The sequence below is a fragment of the Pyxicephalus adspersus genome, chromosome 12, assembly GCF_032062135.1.
Source record: "Pyxicephalus adspersus chromosome 12, UCB_Pads_2.0, whole genome shotgun sequence".
Taxonomy (NCBI): Eukaryota; Metazoa; Chordata; class Amphibia; order Anura; family Pyxicephalidae; genus Pyxicephalus; species Pyxicephalus adspersus.
Genome location: NC_092869.1, coordinates 23245343 through 23268896, shown reverse-complemented (window position 1 = coordinate 23268896; position 23554 = coordinate 23245343). Strand labels below are relative to the sequence as shown.

At 36.6% G+C, this 23554-nt stretch overlaps 1 protein-coding gene across 1 annotated transcript; it reads left to right on the top strand.

Moving 5' to 3' along the window:
• The first annotated feature begins 330 nt into the window (after positions 1–330).
• Positions 331–23554, top strand: PLEKHD1 (pleckstrin homology and coiled-coil domain containing D1). The gene is made up of 14 exons (XM_072428388.1): positions 331–418; positions 531–733; positions 1099–1192; positions 1806–1895; positions 3197–3273; positions 5757–5848; positions 7448–7500; positions 8439–8533; positions 9398–9491; positions 11065–11237; positions 13277–13409; positions 15038–15182; positions 17756–17896; positions 22074–23554. The coding sequence occupies exons 2-14, from the start codon at positions 585–587 to the stop codon at positions 22229–22231; spliced, it is 1494 nt and encodes a 497-aa protein (XP_072284489.1). The 5' UTR covers positions 331–418; positions 531–584; the 3' UTR covers positions 22232–23554.

Here is a 23554-nt window from a genome sequence, read left to right as displayed (position 1 = left end):
AAAATGAAATATACAATTTAGGTGAACTGTGTAGTATAGTAGGGTTATATATATATAAATATTTATACATATATACACACACACATACATATATCATTTCTATCCAGAGAAGAGACTTTTAAGGGTTTTCTTGTCAGCACAGCAATTAAAAGGTGACACCACAGTGCTATAGAACTGCTAAAACACAACGGTCCTCCCTGTCCTAGCTGATAGCTCTCTCCAGCCTCTTTGTGTCATTAGACAAATGATCAGAGATGGCCATGAACTTTCATTTACTGAGGCATGTATTGACTCAGCAGAGAAGCTATTGATTGAAAGTGGAACGTTCCCATCACTCTCTTCTATCCCAGCTCTCATCCCTCCATTTCATTCAAACATTTATCTTTTACGATACCACAGTGATCAGCTCTTATCTGAGGTAACTTCTTTTTCTATTCTTTGCTGTCTGTCTATTCTTCAGTATTTTTTACAATTCTGTCTTCACTTTCCTCCTAATCCCTCTCCGCATCCTCTCCCCTCCTCTGTGCCAGGCCATAACATTCACTGTCCTCTGGCAGCCTCAGGAAGGACCACGCCTGGAATAAATGTTTAACTCCAAATCAAGCGCGGTTTCCCCATCTCCATCCATGGAGCATACAGACGCTGACAACCTGGACATAAGAACCAAGGTGCAGCTTCAGGGGGTGTTGTGGAAAAGACCCTTTGGAAGGCAATCTACTAAATGGTCCAAGAGGTAAGTGCAAACCTTACAAACCATGCTATAGAATTGTTTTCTTAACAGTAATTTCCCTCACCTCCTAGATTGTAAGCTCTTTGGGGCAGGGTCCTCTGCTCCTGTGTCACTGTCTATATTCGTCTGTCATTTGCAACCCCAACTATTTCATTTGTGTACGCAGCTTTAGATTGTAAACTCTTTCAGGCAGGGTCCTCTCCTCCTCCTGCGTCATTGTTGGAATCTGACCTGTTTAATGTACAGCTCTGCGTAATATGTTGGTGCTATATAAATCCTGTTTAATGATAACAATAATTCATCAGCAATATTTAATACATTGTCTTCAATCTATACATCTTTTAAAACATTCTTTTACTTTTTTACAGGTTCTTTATTATCAAGGACAGCTTTTTGCTGTATTATTCTGAGAATGAAAGGAGGAACTTTGAAAGCAACAGATATTTTAATATTCACCCCAAGGTGAGCTTTGAATGTGCATTGTTAATCCTTATTGCTTTTGACACATCTATACCTCCTATAGAGATTACCAGCATACATTCATTAGTATAACACAGTCTTCTAATACTTCAGCTTGACTGCACATCCCAATATCCTCATCAACAAAATCCCACAAGCTGTACTGCTATAATTCAGAAACTGTGCCAATTCCTGACTTACATACTAGGGGGGAAGGGGTTAGCTGTCATGGAAATAGTTTTATGAATAATAAAGACATTCTTTACAGTACAGTATTGGAATTATTTATGGGTGGAAATGCTTGCAATCTTTCAGTGGTCATTGTTTTATTACCATGCCAATGGCCCCCACATTCATGTTATATATAAAGAAATATTTGGGCAATATTTATGGTAATGTGTAGCTTGACATTTTCTATTAAGGTTCTTTTACAATAGTATTGGATGACTATGGAATGCTGCACGACACGAGCTACAATAGGCATTAGACTTTGAGTCATTCATAACCCTTTGTTAGAACAATTTTCTTTCCATGTTATTATTATATATTATATAACCTTTCAATTGTTACATTTTATGTTATTTTATGTCTTTTTTTTATTTTTTATTTTTATCAGGGAGTGATACCACTTGGTGGCTGCCAGGTGGAAGCTAAAGAGGAACCCAGCATGCCATATGCCATTAAGGTCTCACATGAAGATTTCCATGTAGGTATTTAATCATGAATCCTCCAAACATTCTGTACAGTTGTGTGTGGGGGTTGAGGTTTTAGTATGTATAGAAAACCTAAGGAATGATCGATGTGTATAAATATAAACCCACACGGTAGACTATAATCAGGAAATCGAAACAATGTCCCTTTAAAACATGCATCTGGTATAACGATATCGGGCAACTGATAACATGAGCAGCTAATGATCTATATATAATAATTCTGGGTAACTAAATCTATCTACTTAATTTTAGAACTAACGTGTAGCACATGTTGGGATAATGACTGTTTTAATCAGAGACTAATCAGAAATGTGTTCTACCTTATTCTATCATAAAGCGTACTTATTAATTTAAAAAAATTGTTGTTGGTGTCATGGTCTGATTTCTAGCCTACCCCCTCCCAGTCTGATATGTAATTTAACTTCATTGAATTAATGAATATCCAGACCACAGCCATAGGATTTGGAAAGACTGCGGGAGTTGAAAGGGCTAGAGAGGTAGAGGGGTGTCTGTGCTCCTGGTTGTTCTTCCTGGCTTCTTCCCAAATCTGTGAGCAAGAGCAGGGACAGAACAGAGCATGCATAGTGTGATAAATGATTAACCTAACTAGATATGAGTTTTCCACAGTACCATGTATAATAAAAAATGCCCTTTTAAAATAATTAAATATAGTTTTTACATCATCAGACAATTGCTGATAGTGACAGCAGTGATTTATGTTTCTGCAGTATATTTAGGCCAACCTGCTTGTAGTTTAAACCAGGGGCACAAAGGTGACAACATAGGAGTACAATTGCAAAACGGTGGTCACCCCATAACAAGAAGTGATTGAACCAAGACCTTTATGGCAGGATCTCCATGTATTATTTTTATAAATTGTAATAACTGCTATTTTTTTTTAACATCGTACAACTTTCTGTATATGTGGTTTTACTAATTTAGTCAAATTTTTCTGGACAAAAAAGCAATTGAGTCAGTCAGTAGCATTAAGATACTGTCTGGGCCAAAAGTGTCTATACTTTTCTTTTTCCTCATTATAAGCAATCAGCTAAAAGCCTTCAGGTTTCAGCTGTCATTTTAACTCCTGCTAATGTCTGGGGGGAAATTAGGAGAGTACTGACCCTTGGATGGTGAAGGTCCAGCTAGCTAGGAATAAAAAGTCAGGGATCTGTAAAATGACATCAGTGCCATTATATGCAATTCTTGAGCCAGATGCAGATGATTCCTTACGTATTCTGGCTTTTCATCACACCATAGTTCAATGGGACTGCAGCTCTCTCATTCTACCCTGCAGGGAAACATCCTGCTGGCTGCAGAGACTGAGGTTGAGCAAAGCCAGTGGCTGGAAATGCTGCATGAATCTGGCAAAGTGTAAGTGCATTAGTTTTTCTGCTTTATGAAAATGCCAAAGTGGAATTTATGACACTGACACAGACGTAGACAAAGAACATGCTGCTCCACAAGGACATGTCTTATTCAATTTTATTCATTGTGCGTAGGAAGAAGGAAGGTCCTACCTATAAGATTTTACAAATGCAGACATATGGGGATTACATGCACAATTCATTAATGCAGAACTCCAGCCAAAATAGGATAGATGTAAGTAGCCCATAAAAACAAAAATCACATTTACACCTAGAGGTTCCCCCAAAGTACGTTTCTGTCCTTGGCACGAGAAGTACTCAAAAGCTAGTAGGAGATCATATTCTTCTGGTCATATTCAGTCATATTCTTCTGGACTTGGTCTTGTAATGTTGAAGAAGTTTGACAGCCTTCTAAGTTGCTTCATCAGTTCTAGCAGTATGGAAAAATACCCCAGCATTTATATCCACCCACGCAAACGCTGCAAACACCATTGACTGTCCAAGACCCGGTGTCAGGAAGTCTGCCATTCTAACATGTCTTTAACAATTCATGAATAGGGGAAGAAAAGTGTACCAAAAGGGGGAATTAAAGTGTTGAGGGTGATAACTACATGCCAAGCCTAAATGGTAATAAGAAGTAAAGAAGGAGCGCAAAAGACGGCTTTTTTGGCAAGATGTAAATAAAACCATAACTTATTCAATTCATATGCATTTTTGTTTATAAATCAACAATGATAAGGCATACTCTTTCAATATCGGCTCATGGAAACAAACTATGGGGTTTTTATGATCTCCCGTATTATGTTGCGAGCTATCTTTATTATGATGCTAAAGGTTTGTCTCGTTTCGCATATATGCTTCTTCAGGGGATAGAGACTAGGACTGGATACAATATATTGTACCAAAACAAAAACAATAATCATAATTATGAAGTATATATAACATTCATCATGTATAGATAACAGATAATTATATGATTTTATATAAATACACAGATCTCGAGTTTGAATTTTATCATGAATATTTGTGGGGTATACCCCACTAATATTCATGATACAATTCACACTTGAGATCTTTGTGTAACAGTAACAATTCATAGTTTTAGCCAGGTAATTTGAAGGTTTTATACCTATGCAGTCTTCCTGACACCAAGGGTGGGATTTTGGACCTGGAACAGAGTGGTCCAACAAATTTCACAACTTCTTGCCCTGCATAACCAATCAAAAGCTAAATGTTTACAGATTGGTGGAATTGTAGAATTCCAATTTCTGCAAGAACATTGAAATCTCAACAAGGAAACTTTTGAGCAATACGGAAATATATATTTTTTATAGGCATGGGGAGTCAAGTACTGCCGCATGCTACCAACACAGGAAGAATTATAAGAAATACATTTAGCTAGATGCGCCATAAAGGTATGATATTAGTCTTTTTTCTTTTAGTAAAAAAAAGTTAAATTCACCCTAAATTTTAACAGGACCCTTATCCAGTCATACAACCTTAGTGGCCAGAAAAGGGTGGCAGTGTGCTGGTGGCTTCGTTCCTATACCATACCCGGCCATATGCCTGGGGCTTTTCCCTCACATGCACTCTCCAAATGATCCCGCAACATTGACATTGTCCAGTGATGTAAATCCATTGTCATTCCCAACAACCTGTACACCTGTCACCTTGTTACTGAATTAGACATTGCCTGTCTGTCCTAGTAGCATTGACCAAATTGATCAGCCTTTGCATTGACATCTGGATACGCTCATTTGGTTAAAATAAGCTGAAAGTAGAAATGTGCTGGGTATTTTTCAATAGAAAACACCACGTGTCAGAATTAAAAAGTACTTTTGTGAAAAATCAGACTTGCCTATCAACTGTTCTGGTATTTGAGGACAGCTGAAGCAAATGTGGCTGTCGACCAAAGCAAGATCTGTGTTCTTGTTAAAGCAGAACTAAACCCAATCATTACTCACCTGTCCCCATTCCGTAATGGGCACTGCCATCTTCTTCCTTCTTTCTTTTCAATCTTTGGCCAGGCTAGAATGTTGTAACTCCCACACAGGCACCTGTCCTTTTCTACAATAAAAACCCGACTGTACGCCCACTTTTAAAGTGGGATTTTTTTTCTACTTTCTGACAATATTTGGTTGTATTTGGCTTAGCCCCTTCCAGGGTCACTCTGATTGTGTTCAGGTACAGATATCTGATTGATAAACACATTATTATCAATATTTGAAGGGACTGTGTGTTTTAATATGCTTTTTAATCAAACTAGTAAGCTGTGACATTTAAAAGTATTTTATTGAGCTACAGTTTCTCTTAAAATCCTAAAGGAGAGGAAAAATGAACTTCTACACATATAGTCTATAAAGTCACTAAGTTATGAGTCTTTAGCCATTATGTTCTATGATTGAAGTCTGTTTTTTCGGATGGATGCAGAGCATGGAAGAGACAATGTTCTGATTGTGCTAATGCATACTTCTATTGTTTAACAAATAGGACCTGGCAGAACGCCCAGCTGGGAGAGGCAATTATTGGAAGCCTGGAAGCTCAGGGTCTGCAGCTAGCTAAAGAGAGGCAGGAGTATTTTGGTATGTAAACCCGATGCTGTGTCCTGTATCAATACACTTCGCAAGATAGGGTATGATATATGCCATATCATCTTGGAATATGCCCATGCCATCAGGAAAGAAAAATTAATTAATGCCAAACCCTTATTATTCAGTTTATTAAGGTAGTCGGCTGACCTGATTTTTTGGGGTGCATCACATTGCTGAACCCATACCTGACCCACTGGAGACAAACCGGATCATAACACTGTCCTCACAGGCTTGGACCTTTTTTGTGTATTTTTGTTAATTATATTCTTTAAATTCCACAATTTACATTTATGTGCATGAAATGCTTTTGCAGTCCCAGGTATTACCTTGTTAAACTGTGCAGAGAGCAAATCTCAGGTGGGATCCAGTAGTTTCACCTGCTCGTAGAAAAGTACAGGGGGTGGATACAGGACCAGTTACCCTACACATAGAGAGAAAGCGGCAGTGACTGGTCTTTATTACAGAAAACTGTCATAGAACGACAAATACAGGTGTTGTTTCAAATATACAAATAGTAAGAATGCACTTCATTCTTGTATTTAAATAATATTTGCTTTGTCTGAGTTTCAGCTGTCCAGTTAATGAGGGTTACATTTCCTTACCTAAATTACACATCATCTCAGGAAATGGTTTATGACCTTTCTTTTTCATTTCAGTTATGTTATAATCACTATAATGTTAAAAGGAAAATCTTTTTTTTTTTTTTTTTTTTCCTATCCTGGATAAAGTGAATAATACCCTTGTTCTGTTTTTACTGCTGTCTGGAGCTCCATTAAAGAAAATGTCCCTGTATTTTCTGTCCGGTTGACAACATTTTAACAGGAAACAATAGAGAATTTGCAACAAATACAGTAATACAAAGCTGACAATGTTGTAGTCTTCCCCTATCATACTACAAGAGAAGTATTTATTTTTGTACTGAATATTCAACATCTTTTTGTGTTTGTTAAAAGGGTTGCCATTGTGAGAGTTTAGCAGAACTGGAGGTAAAGGGGAATTTCTCCAACCTAGACCTAGATAGCAATAAATACCCAATATGGTAACAAATTTCTTGGCCACCTTCTCCATTCTTTTTGACCAAACCTGGGTATATAGTTGCATGCTCCCTTAGTAAACATGATGTGGGCCCTTGAAGATTTATTTTATTTAATTCAGTCTTTTATTTGGATTTGACACACCTGAAATATAGTATCCCGTTGCAGGACTATGTTGGTTTTCAAGATTTTCTTGTATTGTCTAATGGAATGTGGTAGCATAACCAGCAGCTGGTTTTCACCCATCTTATTAGAATAAATAACATTTACAAAGATGTATAGGGAACAATATATAACTGTATATAATTACCAGGATAAGGGTACCATGAGGGCAGAAGAATACACATATTTGAGCTATGGGCTATTTATAGTAAATTATAATGGTATAGTAAATTATAATGGTACTATAGATATATTTATTATATAATGTATGCATATTGATAGAGAAGAACAATACTGACAGATTACTCTGAGATGTCAGACCCTTCCAGTACGTACAAGCTGATGTTAGTAGAATCAGCACCATATACTCATTTTTCTGCTGATTGTTCCTTAGATAAACTGATGACAGAGACCGAGGAGCTGTGCTCACAGCGGGAGCAGAAAGAGGTGACGTATCAGATAAATACATTTACTTCTTGTTTTCCTTGAATCTGTACAATCGGACTCTTTGCAACATTGTGGCTAATGTAATTTTTCGAATCAAAAGTCAGTTCTCACATCAATTTTTTTTTGTAAAAATGTTTTTTTAATTTAAAAAGTGTAGGTTTATGTAGTCCGTCCATGTAGAGGCTGATGGTGGTTTTTACTATTTTTGGCTAACTACTCGAGGCTGCAACACCAGCATTCCTTGCATTCTGGATCATGGATATGGGTGTTACCCTTGTAGTGTCACTTTAAGCACAATGGGTGGTAACAAAGACATTCTGAGCAGTGCATGAATTGTAGCCACAGGCATTAGAGATATGCAGTTCTTTGCAAAGAATATATTCGTATTAATGTGGACTAATTGAACAACAGAAAAGAAATGTATCATTAAGATATAAAACAAAAAGAAATTATTTGACTTAAATGACTTGGTCTTTATATAGATATTGCACAGCCAAGTGTGTGTTCACGGAAAGGCCCCATAGATGGGGGCCTAAGGTAAAATCATAGGATCTAAAGCTGACATTTGGGTTTATTTTTACTGTGTACAATTTCCTTTTAAACATGTTCAGACTGTAAAAGGCCATGCAGGGGGGATTACTATGATCTAAGTCAAACATATGCAATACCTGGATCCTTACACGTTACACAAAATGCATGCATTCAAGAAGAAAACATTATATAGCTTATGTTAGGTGCACTTTAAATAAGTAAGTAAGAGTAATATTAAATTGTGAATTATTGCAGATTCTATTGTAATAAATCCTGATCAGTGAAAATCTATTGTTGATTTGGTTCTATAGCTGCATTTCATACATTATTTTCATATTGTAAATGAGCCTGAATGGATCTCTCTGGTTTCCTAATACTTTATTTGGTTGTGGATAATCTTTCTTCAGGAGCTAGAAAGAATAAATCAGGTCCTGGAGACTGAAAAGAGCCATTTTGAAGACCTTGTTCAAGAACTAAGAGTGGAACAAGAACAAATCAAGCGGTAAACTTGATCTGGAGTCTGATTTTATTCCTTTTTATACATGCATGTCTGCAAATTAAAGATACAGAAAGGATAAAAGTATTATTCCCTGTACACTCCCTGATATTTCATTTCTCTCCTATGCCAGGTCTCCCCATATAGTAATTGCTCTGGATGTGTTATGACATCCAGGCACATACCATTTTTACATGGGGAGAACAATGGCAGTCTACATATTTCTTTCAGTATAATCTTACTTATTATTACACCACCTACAAATTATACATTATTTAATTTATTGGTCAAAGTGGAACTTGAAAGGAAGCACTCAACACCTCTATGTTCTGACCGCACTTCTAGAGGTTCTAACTCTTTCCTACTCTATAAAATACTTAAATATAAATAAATTTAATAAAGTTTTGCATTAATATTTATACAGTGTAATAATGATAGCTCACATCAGTTATAGCAACACCAATACCTGCATGTAGGACAGTTGGCTAATGGATAAAATTGTAAAACTCTATTTATTACTTTATTTCTTTATATCTTTATTTTTTATCATAATTAAAAACTTAAATCTGAAACATAGATATTGCTTGGTCTTACAATTATTATTTATTGCTGCATTTAGAATCAATAAAGTTGTGTGTGTGCGCATTTAGAATCAATAAAGTTGTGTGTGTGCGCATTTAGAATCAATAAAGTTGTGTGTTTGTGTAAAATATGACACTGATGCAGCAGGTTACTCCAATTTATATAATAATTCATAGATATAGTAAGTTGAAATTTAAATATTAGAAATGCATTCACTGTGATTTTGTGAATTTGGTTGAAGTGTTACTAAATGACAGCTCTTCGTTCCCACTCTCTACTTCACTTTAGGGAGCTTGAAATGACCGTCCACTGTCTCAAGGGAGTAGGAGAAGAGAAGCAAGAATTGTGTAGTCTCACAGAGCACCTGCAAAAGACAATAGAGGTGAGCAATATGCTGGATCACTGTCCAATATTAAGAGATAACTGTCGCTTCTATAAATTTTAAAGTGTGAATTTTATTTGAAACTTGGAGTGTTTGTGTCTTTTCAAGACCTGTGTAGTAATCTAGTGCATATTTTTTCTTTGTGTTGAACATTCCTGTAAAAAAAGACCAGTCACTGTTGCTCTTTTTCCTTGTGTAGGGTGACTGGTCTTGCACACGCCCATTACAGACTTCCTGTACTAGGAGGACTTGATGGGTTCCTGCCACAGCTCCTCTCTTAGCACAGACTATGTGCTTCCCAGGGATGATATCACTGCTACGCATACAAGCTAATATTTGGGTCTGCACATGCATTTCATACACACAAAATGGATTTGTAACATTTGTGGCTATTTAGGATTACATAGTCAGACACTTCTTGATATTTTCTATGTAAAACAATCTATAGAGGCGCAATTACTGGCACCCGTGGTTAATTAAAGAACAGGTTTTCCCCATGGAAGTCAGTTTGTAAGGGTACCCCATGCTTTTGAATAGTTGGGCCCACAAAAATAATATAAATAATTTTCAACCTTTTTAAAGCGTGTCTGAATGCCTGCAAATTTACACCTATATATCTCTACTATGTAACCCTTGGAAGTAATTCTTTGTATGTACATTTTAAAAACACTGAAAAATATTGTGTTATGTCTCCTGATGAAGTTAATCAAGATGTGTTGGGAAGTGAAGGATTTGTGCGTTTTATAATTTTACCATTTAGAGGGTAATCTATAGTGGCATTCAAGGATATATTTGACTTGTGATGCAAAAAAAACATTTTTCAATCTTTTTTATTGTGGTTAAAAAAAAAGTTTTCAAAGATCACAGTGTTAATACTGACTACTTAGTAATGGTAAAGTCTCAATATGCATACCCATACCTATAAAGCAATATGACCATTTTTGTGCACTCATATCTAGCTTTAAGGAATATACATGCCTAATGTAATGAAGCTTTATTTAGGCTGTAAACCAGCAGTTTACCTTATGCTAACAGCTTTCCCAACTGCTCCTATTCAGCCTAATAGGGGCAGCTCAAAATTGTTTTGTGGGGTGCACAGTTATTGGAAACGGCATGTTGCTTCTGTCCGCACAGCTGCTTTTCCTTTTCTAGGGAAAAAAACCATGCTGAAAAAGCCCTTGTGACAAAGCCAACATGGTAACTAATCTAGCTCTCATGGCTCATTTACATACCAATTTCTTCATTTTGTGTAATAATGCAATAGCACATATAAGTGAGTACATACACATATTTAAAAGAGTAGGCATTTTACAATGAGAAACTCTATACCCCTTCATTCCTGTGCTGTAGCCCCTGGCTTTCCATACTTTAAATAGTTGCCCTGATTTTTCTTGAAGACCCAACATTGTACTCAAAAACAATTTTACAAATACTCGAACTAGGTGTTCACTAAAAAATACTTTTCAGGCCATATTACACATTATGTAATGTCTAAAGTCAACTTAAATGTCTGCTTCATGAAAACTGTATTGCTTCATTGTGAGATGGGACTCACCTATATATTTATTGATAGGAGCTGTCTGTAGAGAAGCAGAGGACCATAGCCATAATGGAAGCCAGCCAGGATTACCACCAATCTTCAGCCAAATGCAAAGAGAATCCTAGGCAGGGTCTACATGGTAATCTACAGCAGATTGAAAGCAAAATGAAGATGTTACTTGAGGAGAAGCTACAGGCTGAAACCAGGTGGGACAGATGTTCTGTGCTTCACGACCCAAGATTGCAAATTCTGCATGACACATGGTCCAACAAACCCAAATTCTGGCCATACCAAACCAATTTATGCCACAAAAATGATGAATCAAATTCCGCACACTTGTGTTTTCTATAAATATGTTTTTCACTTCTATTCAAGTCTATGGGAATGTAAAACACACTTGAAAAAGGTCCAGTACAGGTCAAATACACTTATCAATGAATCTTAAAGAAGAACTGAGTGTATTCTGACATACCTGGCTGCTGGGAATGAATGAAGTCCCAAACATTTATGAGAGTTACAAGATTCTAACCTGGAAAAGCAAGATGGCCAAAGATCCTAAACCCAGAGTGCAGAAAGAGGACTGGGTGAAGGTGTTGGGGCTTACGACAGAGCTAGCAAAGTTTAGGTATAAAATAGAGAAAAAGCAGGTAAGTTTATTTTTTTGTAGAAGGGCCAAGCTAAAGATACCGCCTGCCCATGTTTAGGTTTATTTCCACTTTAAATTGATGTTGAACTAATGTCACCCACACAAACCCAAAGTCTGTCAACACCGGGCCTTGAACAACCTTTAACCAACAGCTTTGATTATTTGAGATTTGCTGTACTGTGTTGGTAAAATGTCGTTTTAATGCCCAATGGTCAGCCTAATGGCCTGTGAATTATTTAAATAAATACATTGTTTTTCATATAACTTGTTCCCACCAAAGCACTGTATGTAAACTCTCTTACAAGCTGCATTTTGTCGTGTTGCTCTTCCTTGTGATTTTCAACTCAAGTATAATAGGGTCCTATAAAAACTCAAAGTACGTCAGCCCATGCAAATTAAATGCTCAAAAACACATGCATCCTGGTGTGAACAAGCACTAACACAGCCAAAAAGAACAATTCATGTAAAAATAAATATATTTACTACTTGTTGACGTCACTTTAGACCTACATATTGTATTATTATTAAACTGTATTTATATAGCGCCAACATATTACGCGGAGCTGTACATTAAACAAGTCAGATACAAACAATGACACAGGAGGAGGAGATGACCATGCCTGAAGGAGTTTACAATCTAAAGCTGGGTACACACGTGCAATAGTTATTATTGGAAAGGATCGTGAAAGACTAAGACTAAGGACTGCACGATGCATGAACGAGTGTTATACATACAGCACCATTCTGCTCTATGGAGATGGGAGGGGGAGAACGACAGGGCGGCACCCTGCTCGTCCATCATCCGTAGATCCACCAGGACGGTCGTTCTGGCGACGGGCGCTGTACACACAGATTCTTGTCCAGTATCTGCCCTAAGCTGATTATCGGATGAGAAGCATTGGACGTGTGTATGTATTAGAAGAGGTGGGAGAAGTAGCATACAATAGGAGGGGTGATTAAAATTAGGGTACTATGTGCATCTGTATTCATGACCCATTTTTTATAAAAGCTTAGCGCTATGCACATTAAAAAATGAAAGGAGTTATGTATTTTTAAAAAAGTAAATATAGATATTTAAAGGTTTATCGGTTTTTTACTTATTCGAACAGTGTTCACCCAAGAGCCACATAATCTTCTGACTAAAGCCAGTTTTAAAATATATGAATTCTAGGTGGACGTTGTATGAAAAAATTTAACTATAGAACACCTAGTGACAGTAAGTCAAACACAACTTGTTTTGCTGATTATACTTGAACTGTCGTGTGAGAAAATTCATTTACATATAAACCTTATAGTTGGTCCAGTCACTGTAATCTATTTTGGATGGTGATTACAGAATGTATTTTTTTCTCTAATTCAGTATGACAGGCACTGAAATAATGAAGATGCTACCATGCACTTTGTAATGTGCAGTCAATAATCTATGGAAAGATGTTCTTATAAGACAAGCAGTGCTAAACAGGTATAAGGAATAACCGCTATTTTCTAACCTGCAGTCTCTTTGTTTAATGGGAACCTAGGTTCAAAGAAACTTTTTTTAGTGATAGACTTACATTTGTATGTAAAAAAAAAACTATATATCCTCTGGTATTCCCCTAGGATGAAGGAAAAAGAAGAGCGATTTAAAGTCCTAGAGAAGGAAAGAGCATTATACGTTGCTGAGTCTCAGGCCCTGCAGACGTCTCTAGCTGAACTCACTGCTGAGAAGGAGCAAACAGAGAAAGAGCTTAAGGTAAAAACTCTACTAGTACAAACTGAATGAGACACCACTGACTGTTCTGTTTAGTTATATGTTCTCTGATAGTGGACAAAATGGATTTTTAAAATACATATATCACTAAATATATTAAACAGCATTTATCACTCACATTGTGTAACCAGAATGCCAACAAAAGCTGGTTGGTAAAAGTCTGCCGTGATTTCCTAATACATTCAGATTTAGATTTTATTATCTGGCCAAATTGGTCCGCTATAAGGGGCATATCAATGATTTGGTTACACAACCCCAACATCCAATGCAAATTCATTATGTACATTAGGCTTAATTCACAAAGCTTGGTGGAGAATATTTATTTTGGCCATGTAGGAGGGTAGAGCATTAGCTTAGTTGGTATTTCTTTCTTACTTTGCCCTCTTTATTTGTCCTGGTGATCATAGCCACTGGGACAAAATGTTAGAGAAAATTTTGTAAAAATTGTGTTGTCCTTGGAATAGAGATGACAACTGTCTACGACAGGACTTCTCTTCCTTTGGAGAGACTTTCACTTCCTGTTATGTCCTAAACGAGGATATAAAGGAAAGTTTCCGCTATATGAAACAATCCTATCCTGAATACTTGAATATCTATTACCTGTTATCCTAGGTATATAATTCTCCTGTGTCCAAAACATTATTTTACCATGAGCCCATTTAAACTAGTTGATTTGCATTTATACTTTACTTGAATCCAATTTATGCCAAGACAGTCAAACCACTGATTTGCTGTATCCAAAGGAAAGTATACTATAGCGTTTCATGTGTGGATGTTTTGTGTTCATCCAATCCTTAGGCTTCTACAAGAGAAACATAAAAAATACATGAAATACTGTAAAGGAACAATGACAGTGGTCGTGGTCCGACAGCTGATACAGTGAAATTTAACAAGCTGGTGCAAACTGTAATTGGAACATCTAAGTGGGGACATAACTACAGTTTGTGAACTTTAGCCGGACATCGCTGGGCTATTGTAGTTGTCATTGTCCAGTATCCAGATTGGCTCAGTTTTGCTTTTGGTGCCATTGACAGGTATAGAACAGCTCACTGAAAACATATGAATGCCGACTCGGATTGCTTAACCAATCTGACCTGATTCAATCTGACACAGATCACTCTTCTCTAGTTCATTACACTATTAGCCAGTGAGAAACAAAATGCTTCTTAAACTGGTGGTCAGTAGTAAAAATCTATCTTACATTGGTGGGCAATAGGAAGAGGTTTTCTTACATTGGTGGCCAATGGAAAGAGTCCACCCTACATTGTTTGTTTATAGGAAAATGCTAATGGTGGGAAGAATGCTGCTTATATTGGTGGTCAATGGGAACAAATCTCATTTTCATTGGTAGTCAATGGGAATAATTCTGATGGTCAGTGGACAGAACGCTTACTACAGATAGATAAAAAATATTTATTTTATGGATTATATATGTGAGAGGCAGAAATAACTCAAAGGACCCCTAGCACCTACTGAGAAAGGCTCTTTCAGTAGTTGTTGTAATTTTGGACAGTTCATTCACCATTGTGCCCAGGACTCCTAGACACAGTAGAAATACCAGCACATAATGGAGGGGGTTCATACTTCAAATACTGCTTTTTCCCACACAGCTACAGTTAAAGGTGCAGTTAGACCTGGAGCGGAGGCTGCGAGATGCAGAAGAAGCATTGCGAAGACTGGAAGCAGGCCTAAACTCCACTGGCTTCAACCAGGACAAGGAAGAAATGATGAGGGCAGACGTCAGTCATCTTAAAAGTGAGTCCAATCATACGGTCAGGAAATGAGACTTTGCTATTTCTTGCATTACCTTTTGAAATAAATATTTGTACAGGATTCAGAAACATAGTTTATATAATGCAGTAAACATTGAATCTTCAGAGAGACTTTTTTTTTGAAGATGTAACTTTAAACACCCATCGCAGTGTGAAGCCAGGCATAAATATACATGAGATGCATGAGTTTGAAAGAAATTCTATTTGAGTTAAGCTAAAAAATGTGGCTGACAGAAGATTTTTTAAAGAAGAAGACATTTAAAGAAAGGCAAACGTGCTGAACCAAAAAAGTATTCTGTAAAAGGCGGGTTGCTAGAATAGGAATATGAGGTAATTTAAAGGGTTGTAATTAATATTCAGATTACCATGTTGGTAACTTATTTGTAAAAAGTAGCTCAGAAGATAATAGATGAAGATGGGTTACCCATCATTTCTTGTGATTGTCAAAACCTTTATTTCACAAACAACTGTATATAACTAAACCTGTCCTCATGGTGAGGGGACAGAGACAGAAAGTTACAGGTATAATTTTACCTTTTAACTCCAGAAAAAGAGGGGAGGTGCAAGCTTTCAATGAAGACACCTGTTTCAGTGACCACAAACTTATTAGGCCTGATTTATTAAAGCTCTCCATTGCTGGAAAGGATACACTTTAGATTTCTCGGTCATTTCTTAATTCTTGAGTCATTTCCTAAGTCATTTGATATTAGTTATCAAATGTTTTCAGTCCTGAGCCATATCCATTCCAGGTTTGCTGGATCACCCATCTTTACTGATGAAACGGTATCTTCTCCAGTCTTGGAGAGCTTTAATAAATCAGGCCTTTAGGATATCTTTAGGATAGTAATGGAAGAAATATAGTATAGTGTATAGTAAATGTCACATTCACTTCTGCATAAATATGCACTTCTTGAGAGACAGGGCAGATGATGACAATTACAAATCAATTACATCTGTATTCTGATCAGTGCTCAACCCAGAATTTTTTTTAAGCTGGGTGGGAAGAAATTTTAAGCGGGTGGCAATCCTTGTATTGTGACCCAACTCTTCAGTAGCCACCCAAAAAACAGCCGGGTGGTTACTGAAAAGTGCCCGGTAGTGCACCCGGCTAAAAGGGGCTGGGGGGAACACTGTTGATGCTTCTTGTCCAGACAACCATATTGTAGTCTGATTTACAGACGTGAGTTGTTCAGGACCTGACTGTGCTGTTTGACAGTTGTGCTGAATATGGTTGGTTGCACAGAATTACAGATCTCTTAGTGGGTAAAAGCTGTTCTAGATAGTGACATGACTATGGATTTTGTAAAGCACTGCGTAATATGTCAGCATATATATACTGTGCAATAATATTAGGTGAGCATTGCTTTCTTGCTTTTGCACCTTAAGCACTTAGCATGTATTACCATTCCAAAGGGTGCATTTCTTGGAATTCAGCAGGTCCTGTTGAGATCCATTGTCATTGTAGATAAAACGGTTCTTAAGCAAAGTTGCATTCAAATACAAAAGTAGGTGTTCATCAACAATGCATAAACCCCAAAATCGTTCATATACTTGTAGTTTAAATCTGTATTTAGCTGTTTGCCTTGGCATAAAAATGCATAGATTAAATCAAGTCTTAGCTGCTAGCTCCAGATGCCAGTAACTAAGGACAACAAGATATGCAGCAAATGGGCATTGCAGCCATATAATAAAGGTAGCCGAGATTTACTGTCAGCTATCACCTGCAGCACTGACAATTTATTGAAAGGCATTTGCAGAGTTGGAGTTATTCTGTGTTTCATGTAAAAGCTGTAATGGAACTGATCTTCCAGAAGATAGCATCAGAGTACACAAGCCGATCTTTTAGTAGTAGTAGATGTAGTTTTTCTATGTATTCTTTGTAAGCAAAAAAAATAAAATAAATACAAATATATATTTGTATAGTTTATTTATATATATATATTTGAGTGTAGTGAGAGAAGTGGATCTGAACTGGCCAAAGGAAAAAATCCTGACCAATGTTCACTCAATGGGCTTGATCTAATATAGCTCTCCAAGACTGGAGAAGAATATCAAGGGGAAACCTGTGTGATCCAGCAAACCTGGAACTGATTTCCTAAAAATCATTTGCTATTAGTTTGACAATCGTTTTCTGGCTTGGATCAGATGCATTCCAGGTTTGCTGGATTGGCCGGGTTCTCCCTCATGGTCTATCTTCTCCAGCCTTGGAGAGCTTTAATAAATCGGGCCCAGTGTATCAAACATCGATTGTGAATGTCCTATTTGCTACAACATTTGTGTTAGACTTGATGTCTATATTAAATCTAACCTTGAATCCACTAAATCAGCCAGCATAGGATACACACACGATGAATAAATGGTTAAAACCAATCTTACATATTTGGCAAAAACCTAGGCAAGTTGTGAAAGGAGTTTATTAGAGTTAGGTAACATTGAGCAACATAAGAAATTATTTTTCTGTTTTCAGTTTTACTGCTCTGCAAACACTGGTATAATCTGCAACTGAGAATAGTAGACTAGTATATGTATTTACTGTTTTTTGTATCTTTTCTTTAGAATTTTTTGAAGATTGTATCAGAAATGCAGAACTTGAAGCAATGAAGCCTGTGATTATGAAAAACTCAGTGTATGTGCCCCGGGGTGCCACCAGGAGAATCAAAAGTTGTCGTTTACACCACCGACCCAGCTTCACTCGATGTGAGTTAAAGGTTTTTGATATTTATGCGTTTCGCTGTCATCCGTGTCCTCCTGTATAAGCATCAAATGCAGTAAACCCAATCAGAGCAAACACATTATATAACTGCAACTCCCAGCATGCCCTGCAATCCAGCATGTCCTCAAAGCCTAAACATTTCATATGACGATTCAGCGACAAGGGTTACATTGCCTAAATAGATTGATTTGATCATCAGTAATCTTCTCCCCAAAATTGATTCTAAATAGTTATATTTTAAAAAAAAGTAATTACTGGAAAATATTTAGATAAAGTGCCCTAATATTAAAATAATGATAAATAACAGTATGAGGCATGATGATGGTGGAAATAATTCAAATGTTTCTTGATTTGAATGCCTAAAAATAAAGGTTGTGTTATATCATCAAGCTTTGGCTTTTGGAAGTAAATGTTTCATTTGATATGATCCCCTTAATATAGAAACCTTCAAACTCTACTAGTCACACCAAGAAATTATCAGTACAGGTAGTCCAGATACAAGTTACATACGAGATAGGGACTGTAGGTTTGTTCCTAATTTGAATTTGTATGTAAGTCAGAACAGGTACATTTTAATATTTATTTTAATAAATGCAGTTAGGACAGATGTTTGTCCCAACATATTATTGGGCAGCGTGGTGTCAGTAAAATCCTCACTGTGAGTTGATCACAAACAAAGCAAAAAAAAAAAGCAAAAAAAAAAAAGCTCACACCCCTAAGATCACCAACAACCTCAGGTGTGTGTAGTAAAAGATTTCTTCTGCAAACCACCCCCTCCCCCCATCAAGCCTTTGTCCTGCAAAGAACAACCAGAGAAGCCCGTTCGTATCTAGGAGATGTCCGTTTGTCAGATGTCCTAAACTCGAGGACTATCCGTATTTTATTTTTACAAATCTAAATATTTAGTCCAATGTATCTGAATTAAGTAAACTTTGTTGTGATTATTGCAAACCTGAAGGAAGCCACTAATAAAGATAGATTGAAGGCACATATGGCTCCTAAGGAACTGGTTAGAAACCATTGCTCTTACTTGCACTGCAGATCTTTTTCACTTAGGACTGGTTTATACACTGCTAGTCCAAAATAAAAAAAAGTCCCCAAACTTTTGGAAGCAAATTTTTTGGGAGGTGTAATGATCTGGGGTTGTTTTAGTTAGTCAGGTCTGGGTTCAGCAACATTATGTGTCCAAAACATCAGCTGACTATCCAAATGTACAGAATGACCAGATTTTTCCATCAATGTATTTTTTTCCTTCCCTGATGGCATGGGCATCTTCCAAGATGACAATGCCAGGATTCATCAAGCTCAAATTGTGAGTTGTTCAAGGATAATAAGGCAACATTTTTACACATGTATTGGCCACAAAAGAGTCAAAATAATAAAAGGGTGGATACGTGGTTCCTTGCAGTTGAAAATTCTGCCAACCCCAAAAATTAGTAACAAAAAAAAGTAGAAGGTATAAAAGAGGGTTATTTTGTGGCAGGTATGTTCGTGATCGTTAAACAATTCTGTTAAATGATAAAGTAATAAGCCACCACAACACATAGGTGCATGATTAGACATATATGATACAGATCAAAGTGGCCCAGTGATTACAGTGGGGGGTCAAAGCTCCATTACTAGACAAAGTCTTCCTAGAGAGAACATTAATCTGATTTAGAACACATAAGCAGAAGGTGGGCCTCAGGTCCTGATGTGTTTCGCTCTATAGGTTTCCTACATAGCTTGTGTGTTTTCACATTGAAAAGGAAAGTCAGGTCATCTAATAGATGGAGAATAAGATGAAGACTGTTAGTGTGAGTACTTAGGAAGCACAATATTTCTGCCAAAGTTAAGATTGATCTGGGTGAGATACAGAGTTGATTTCCTAGCCGATGGGGAATCGGCAAGAGAAGAAGATCCATGATCTTGGCAAAACTTTTGTATCTATGCAAAGAAATAAATGTTGTAATATTGCATAAGCTTATCAAAATAATACATGGCAAATACCTGCCATAAACAAAGCTAAAGGCGGTCCAACTAAATATTAGAGAGTGAGACTTTTTTTGGCTATAATTTATTGTTGGCCATAGAGTTCAGGTGGCAGAATACATCAGTGGCTATGGCCAAATTTTAACGATACAGGTGTTTTCATTCCAATGATGGCCGTAATTCTACCTTCTATTCTGGTTGTTTAATGTTCAAGCAAATCTGCCTGGGGTTCAAACATCACCAGCTGTTTATTTAATATCTGATCTTCAACAAAAAGCTTTATTGTCATGTTTCTGGTAATAGAAAATTGCTGCAGTTGATCCAGACAACATTCATTCAGGCTCTGTTTATCAAAGTTATAGTTTAGCAGTTTTTAAAAAAAATAAATTTAGTCTTTTTTGCTGACTTAATTTATGACCTATTTATGTGCGACATGAAAAGATTATACTGTAATAATAGTAAAAATAAACACTTTTAAAAGATTAGTAAAAGGGAATTCAATCATGGTCTGCATGATGTACTGAATGCTGCAAATGTATGTACAATATGGTTTTATAGCTTTCAAATGAGAGGCAGTAATAAAGCATTTATAATGTCATCTATGAACATGAACTATTAGATGGAATAACAATAGATTGTATTACTTTTTGCCTGCATATGCTTTGTAGTCATTAATTCCTAATATCTTTGAGGAGTTGTTTCATTTTATGTTATCTCAATACAGATTATGCTACAGACTAACTATGATTTCAGGATATGAGCGGGAATTAAAATTACATTCTCATACTTTATTCTAGCTGTTAGCACTGCGTCCCTTGTCAGTGAATACTGTGCCAGTTTTGGGATTTGTAGAAATGCATGCACATGCTGAATGAGTTATCCTCTAATAATATCTGCTCATCGTCTTATCAATTCATGGCTTTTAGGAGATTTGATAGGATTTAGTAGATCAACTCAATCATGGTATATACTGTGACTTTTCTCTCTCTTGCTTGACAGCAGCAGGCAGTGACCCTGACAGGTGGGTGCACAACAGGCGGACAAGAGTCACTCAGTTACGTAACCCTTTCCATGCCAGGGCTGCTTCAGTTCCTCCATTCACTCAAATTTTGTGACCATACTTAAGCTTAAGGAGGAACCGTCATCATTTGCTTTTGTAGAGCAGAGCGAATGTGCAATGCAAATCAGCATTTATATCAACCTTCGTGTCAAGCCAGGCTTGTCACAGAAAGGCCATCTGCTCCCCGGTTTTACTTTTCCAGAAGCTCCAGTTAATATGTATGCTAAGCAAGTAAAAGCAGGGACACACTCAGCATAATTTTTAGGTGCAAATAAAGACATTTGCATTAAACCGCTAATGAATGATAATAGAATTACATCACACAATTTAAACATCACAACAATGGTATTAATGCTTTGGGCAATTTTATGATCAAATCAGTATTTTGCCTTTTGGTGATAAATTAAAAATTATCCAAAAACATCACATTTGTAGACAGAGAATGCTGCTTTAAAAAAATTTTTCCTAGTGAACAAAACAGGAAGTGATGTCAGAATAGGAAAGTAGGAAAAAATATCCAAAAGGGCCTGGAAGCAATAAAAATACACTTGTATAAGCATAGGGGAGAGCTAAAACCCCCAACATATATTGTTGTCTGTGTCAGTGCTGAAGAAGTGAGGGATCAACGAGATAGGAGTTGAGGGAAAATCTCTCTAGACAATTTTCAGATAGTAAAACTAGAAATAAACGTGTCTGGGGTTACACTTTTAAAAAAAAAGTTGTATTGGTTTAAACATGAAAAAGTTGAAATGAATGTCTAATAAGTAATATAAATTCTAGGACCTTCCAAAAAATTGTGAATGGATGAACTAATGCCCACATTTGTGCATAAACCACATATGGCTCAGCTTCACAAAAAACATAATGCATGTGGTCTTTTCATTACCATGCACAAAGAGCCAATGCAATCTTAGCCCTAATCAGAATTGGGCACCAGTACTGAATTTTGAAATGTAAAATGGGAATTTAGTCAATATAGAGATTTGAATAAACCAATGCCTGGTAAGGGCAGGGTGTTCAAAGGGCAATCATTTCATTAAAGTCATGTTGCATATTTAACATACGACTGCAAGCAGGTAACTGCACCCCGATGAGCATCACATCTTTAATATTCTCCTTTTGTCTTCCAGTGAGGCACTCACATTCCTTCTTCATGTCTCCGGATGAAACAAATGACTTCCAGAATCTAAAAGAAGCTGCCAGAAATTTAAGTAGGGATAAACATTTCCGAGAAACTCTCTATCAGATCATTGCACAGAAAGAACCTGCCCAGGGGAGTGAAAAGTAACTGCTCAATCCCTGCTTGCCTGCTTCAGGGTCATAGATCTCTGATTCATTTTTTAGATCATGTACTTGTTATACGCTGCATACATACCAATATACTATACCTGAAGTCTAAAGCAACCCTTTGCTATGCACAAGAAATTGAAGCAAGGCTGACTCACTGTTTCCTGGTCCCCGCACTTCAACATCATTCCAATTTTTTGAAAAATTTTTTTTTGAAGTCTGCACGGAAACTCATCTGATGGGGCTCCCCTAGCTCTGATTGGATCCTCTTTCTGACCTACATGTCATAATGAAGTAATTTATTAAGTGGAGGTCAATAAGAGGAATCACTAGGAGATGCAGAGGAATTGAGAAAATTATTACCCTTGTAATAATTTGTTTCCTTTAAACTAAAGCAGATTCTTAGAATTGAATCAGTATTTTTCAGCATGGCTAACAAAAAACACCATATTTATTAATTTTTTTTGTAGAGGTACGCCTTACTTCTGTTACTTTTGTATTGCAATGGGTTTGCTTTAAAGAATATTTCCAGCCCACATTTTTTCAGTTTTGGATAGTGTATGTAAGGATTAGAACTTTTGTCATGTTTTTGCCTGTCTGCATTTCCATTGAGAAGATTCTAACACTTCCTGCCATAAAACACTACTGGAAGTCATTAAACATCTTACAAAGTGACGGTAGATCCTCTCTTTCATAAATGTCACTGGAACAGGTGTATAACTTGGAGGATATCCCAACCCTAAAATTTTACATTCTTCCCTTTCTGTCCAAAAGGTAATAGTTACCAGGAGAAATAGTGCGGATGGATTTCTCCAAGGAACTATTAAACTACAACTAAACATATACATAGGTAAATTGAGAGCTGATTTCTATCCAGGTGAGGGACTTATGGGGACAGAAGCAAGCCCAAAAGGTTGAAATTCAGATAAGCATTATTAATATTTTATTTAGAGAAGCTTTGAATAGAAACAACCGTTTTTAATCCTTACCCAATTCTAATACTAATAAAAGGTTTTGTCTGCAGTTCCACTTTACAATTTTTAACACATTGCTGGGAATATTATATGTAATTTTCATATTGCTGCTAAACATGTTCATTTGTCGAAGTTGTAGAATTAGTGTATTATTTGTTTTTTAACTGTATTTTTTGGGAATATCTATGTAATCACCGTATCCACTGTAATAAAATTGGTAAATTAATGGATGAGTGATGGTTTTAATTTCAATGGTTGTTATTAGAGAAAAAATCCAGACAAATCCTTCCGGGTCTCCGACTTCCAGTGGAATAAGTAGATGTTTGTGATGTTTTTCTCACCTTCTCCAC

Bases quoted from the DNA above. Each gene is read 5' to 3' on its own strand.
- PLEKHD1 (XM_072428388.1), top strand. From the start codon at position 585: ATGTTTAACTCCAAATCAAGCGCGGTTTCCCCATCTCCATCCATGGAG. The intron at 7,501-8,438 runs GTGACGTATCAG...ATCTTTCTTCAG, and splicing joins CACAGCGGGAGCAGAAAGAG to GAGCTAGAAAGAATAAATCA. The intron at 17,897-22,073 runs GTGAGTTAAAGG...TTTGTCTTCCAG, and splicing joins CCGACCCAGCTTCACTCGAT to TGAGGCACTCACATTCCTTC.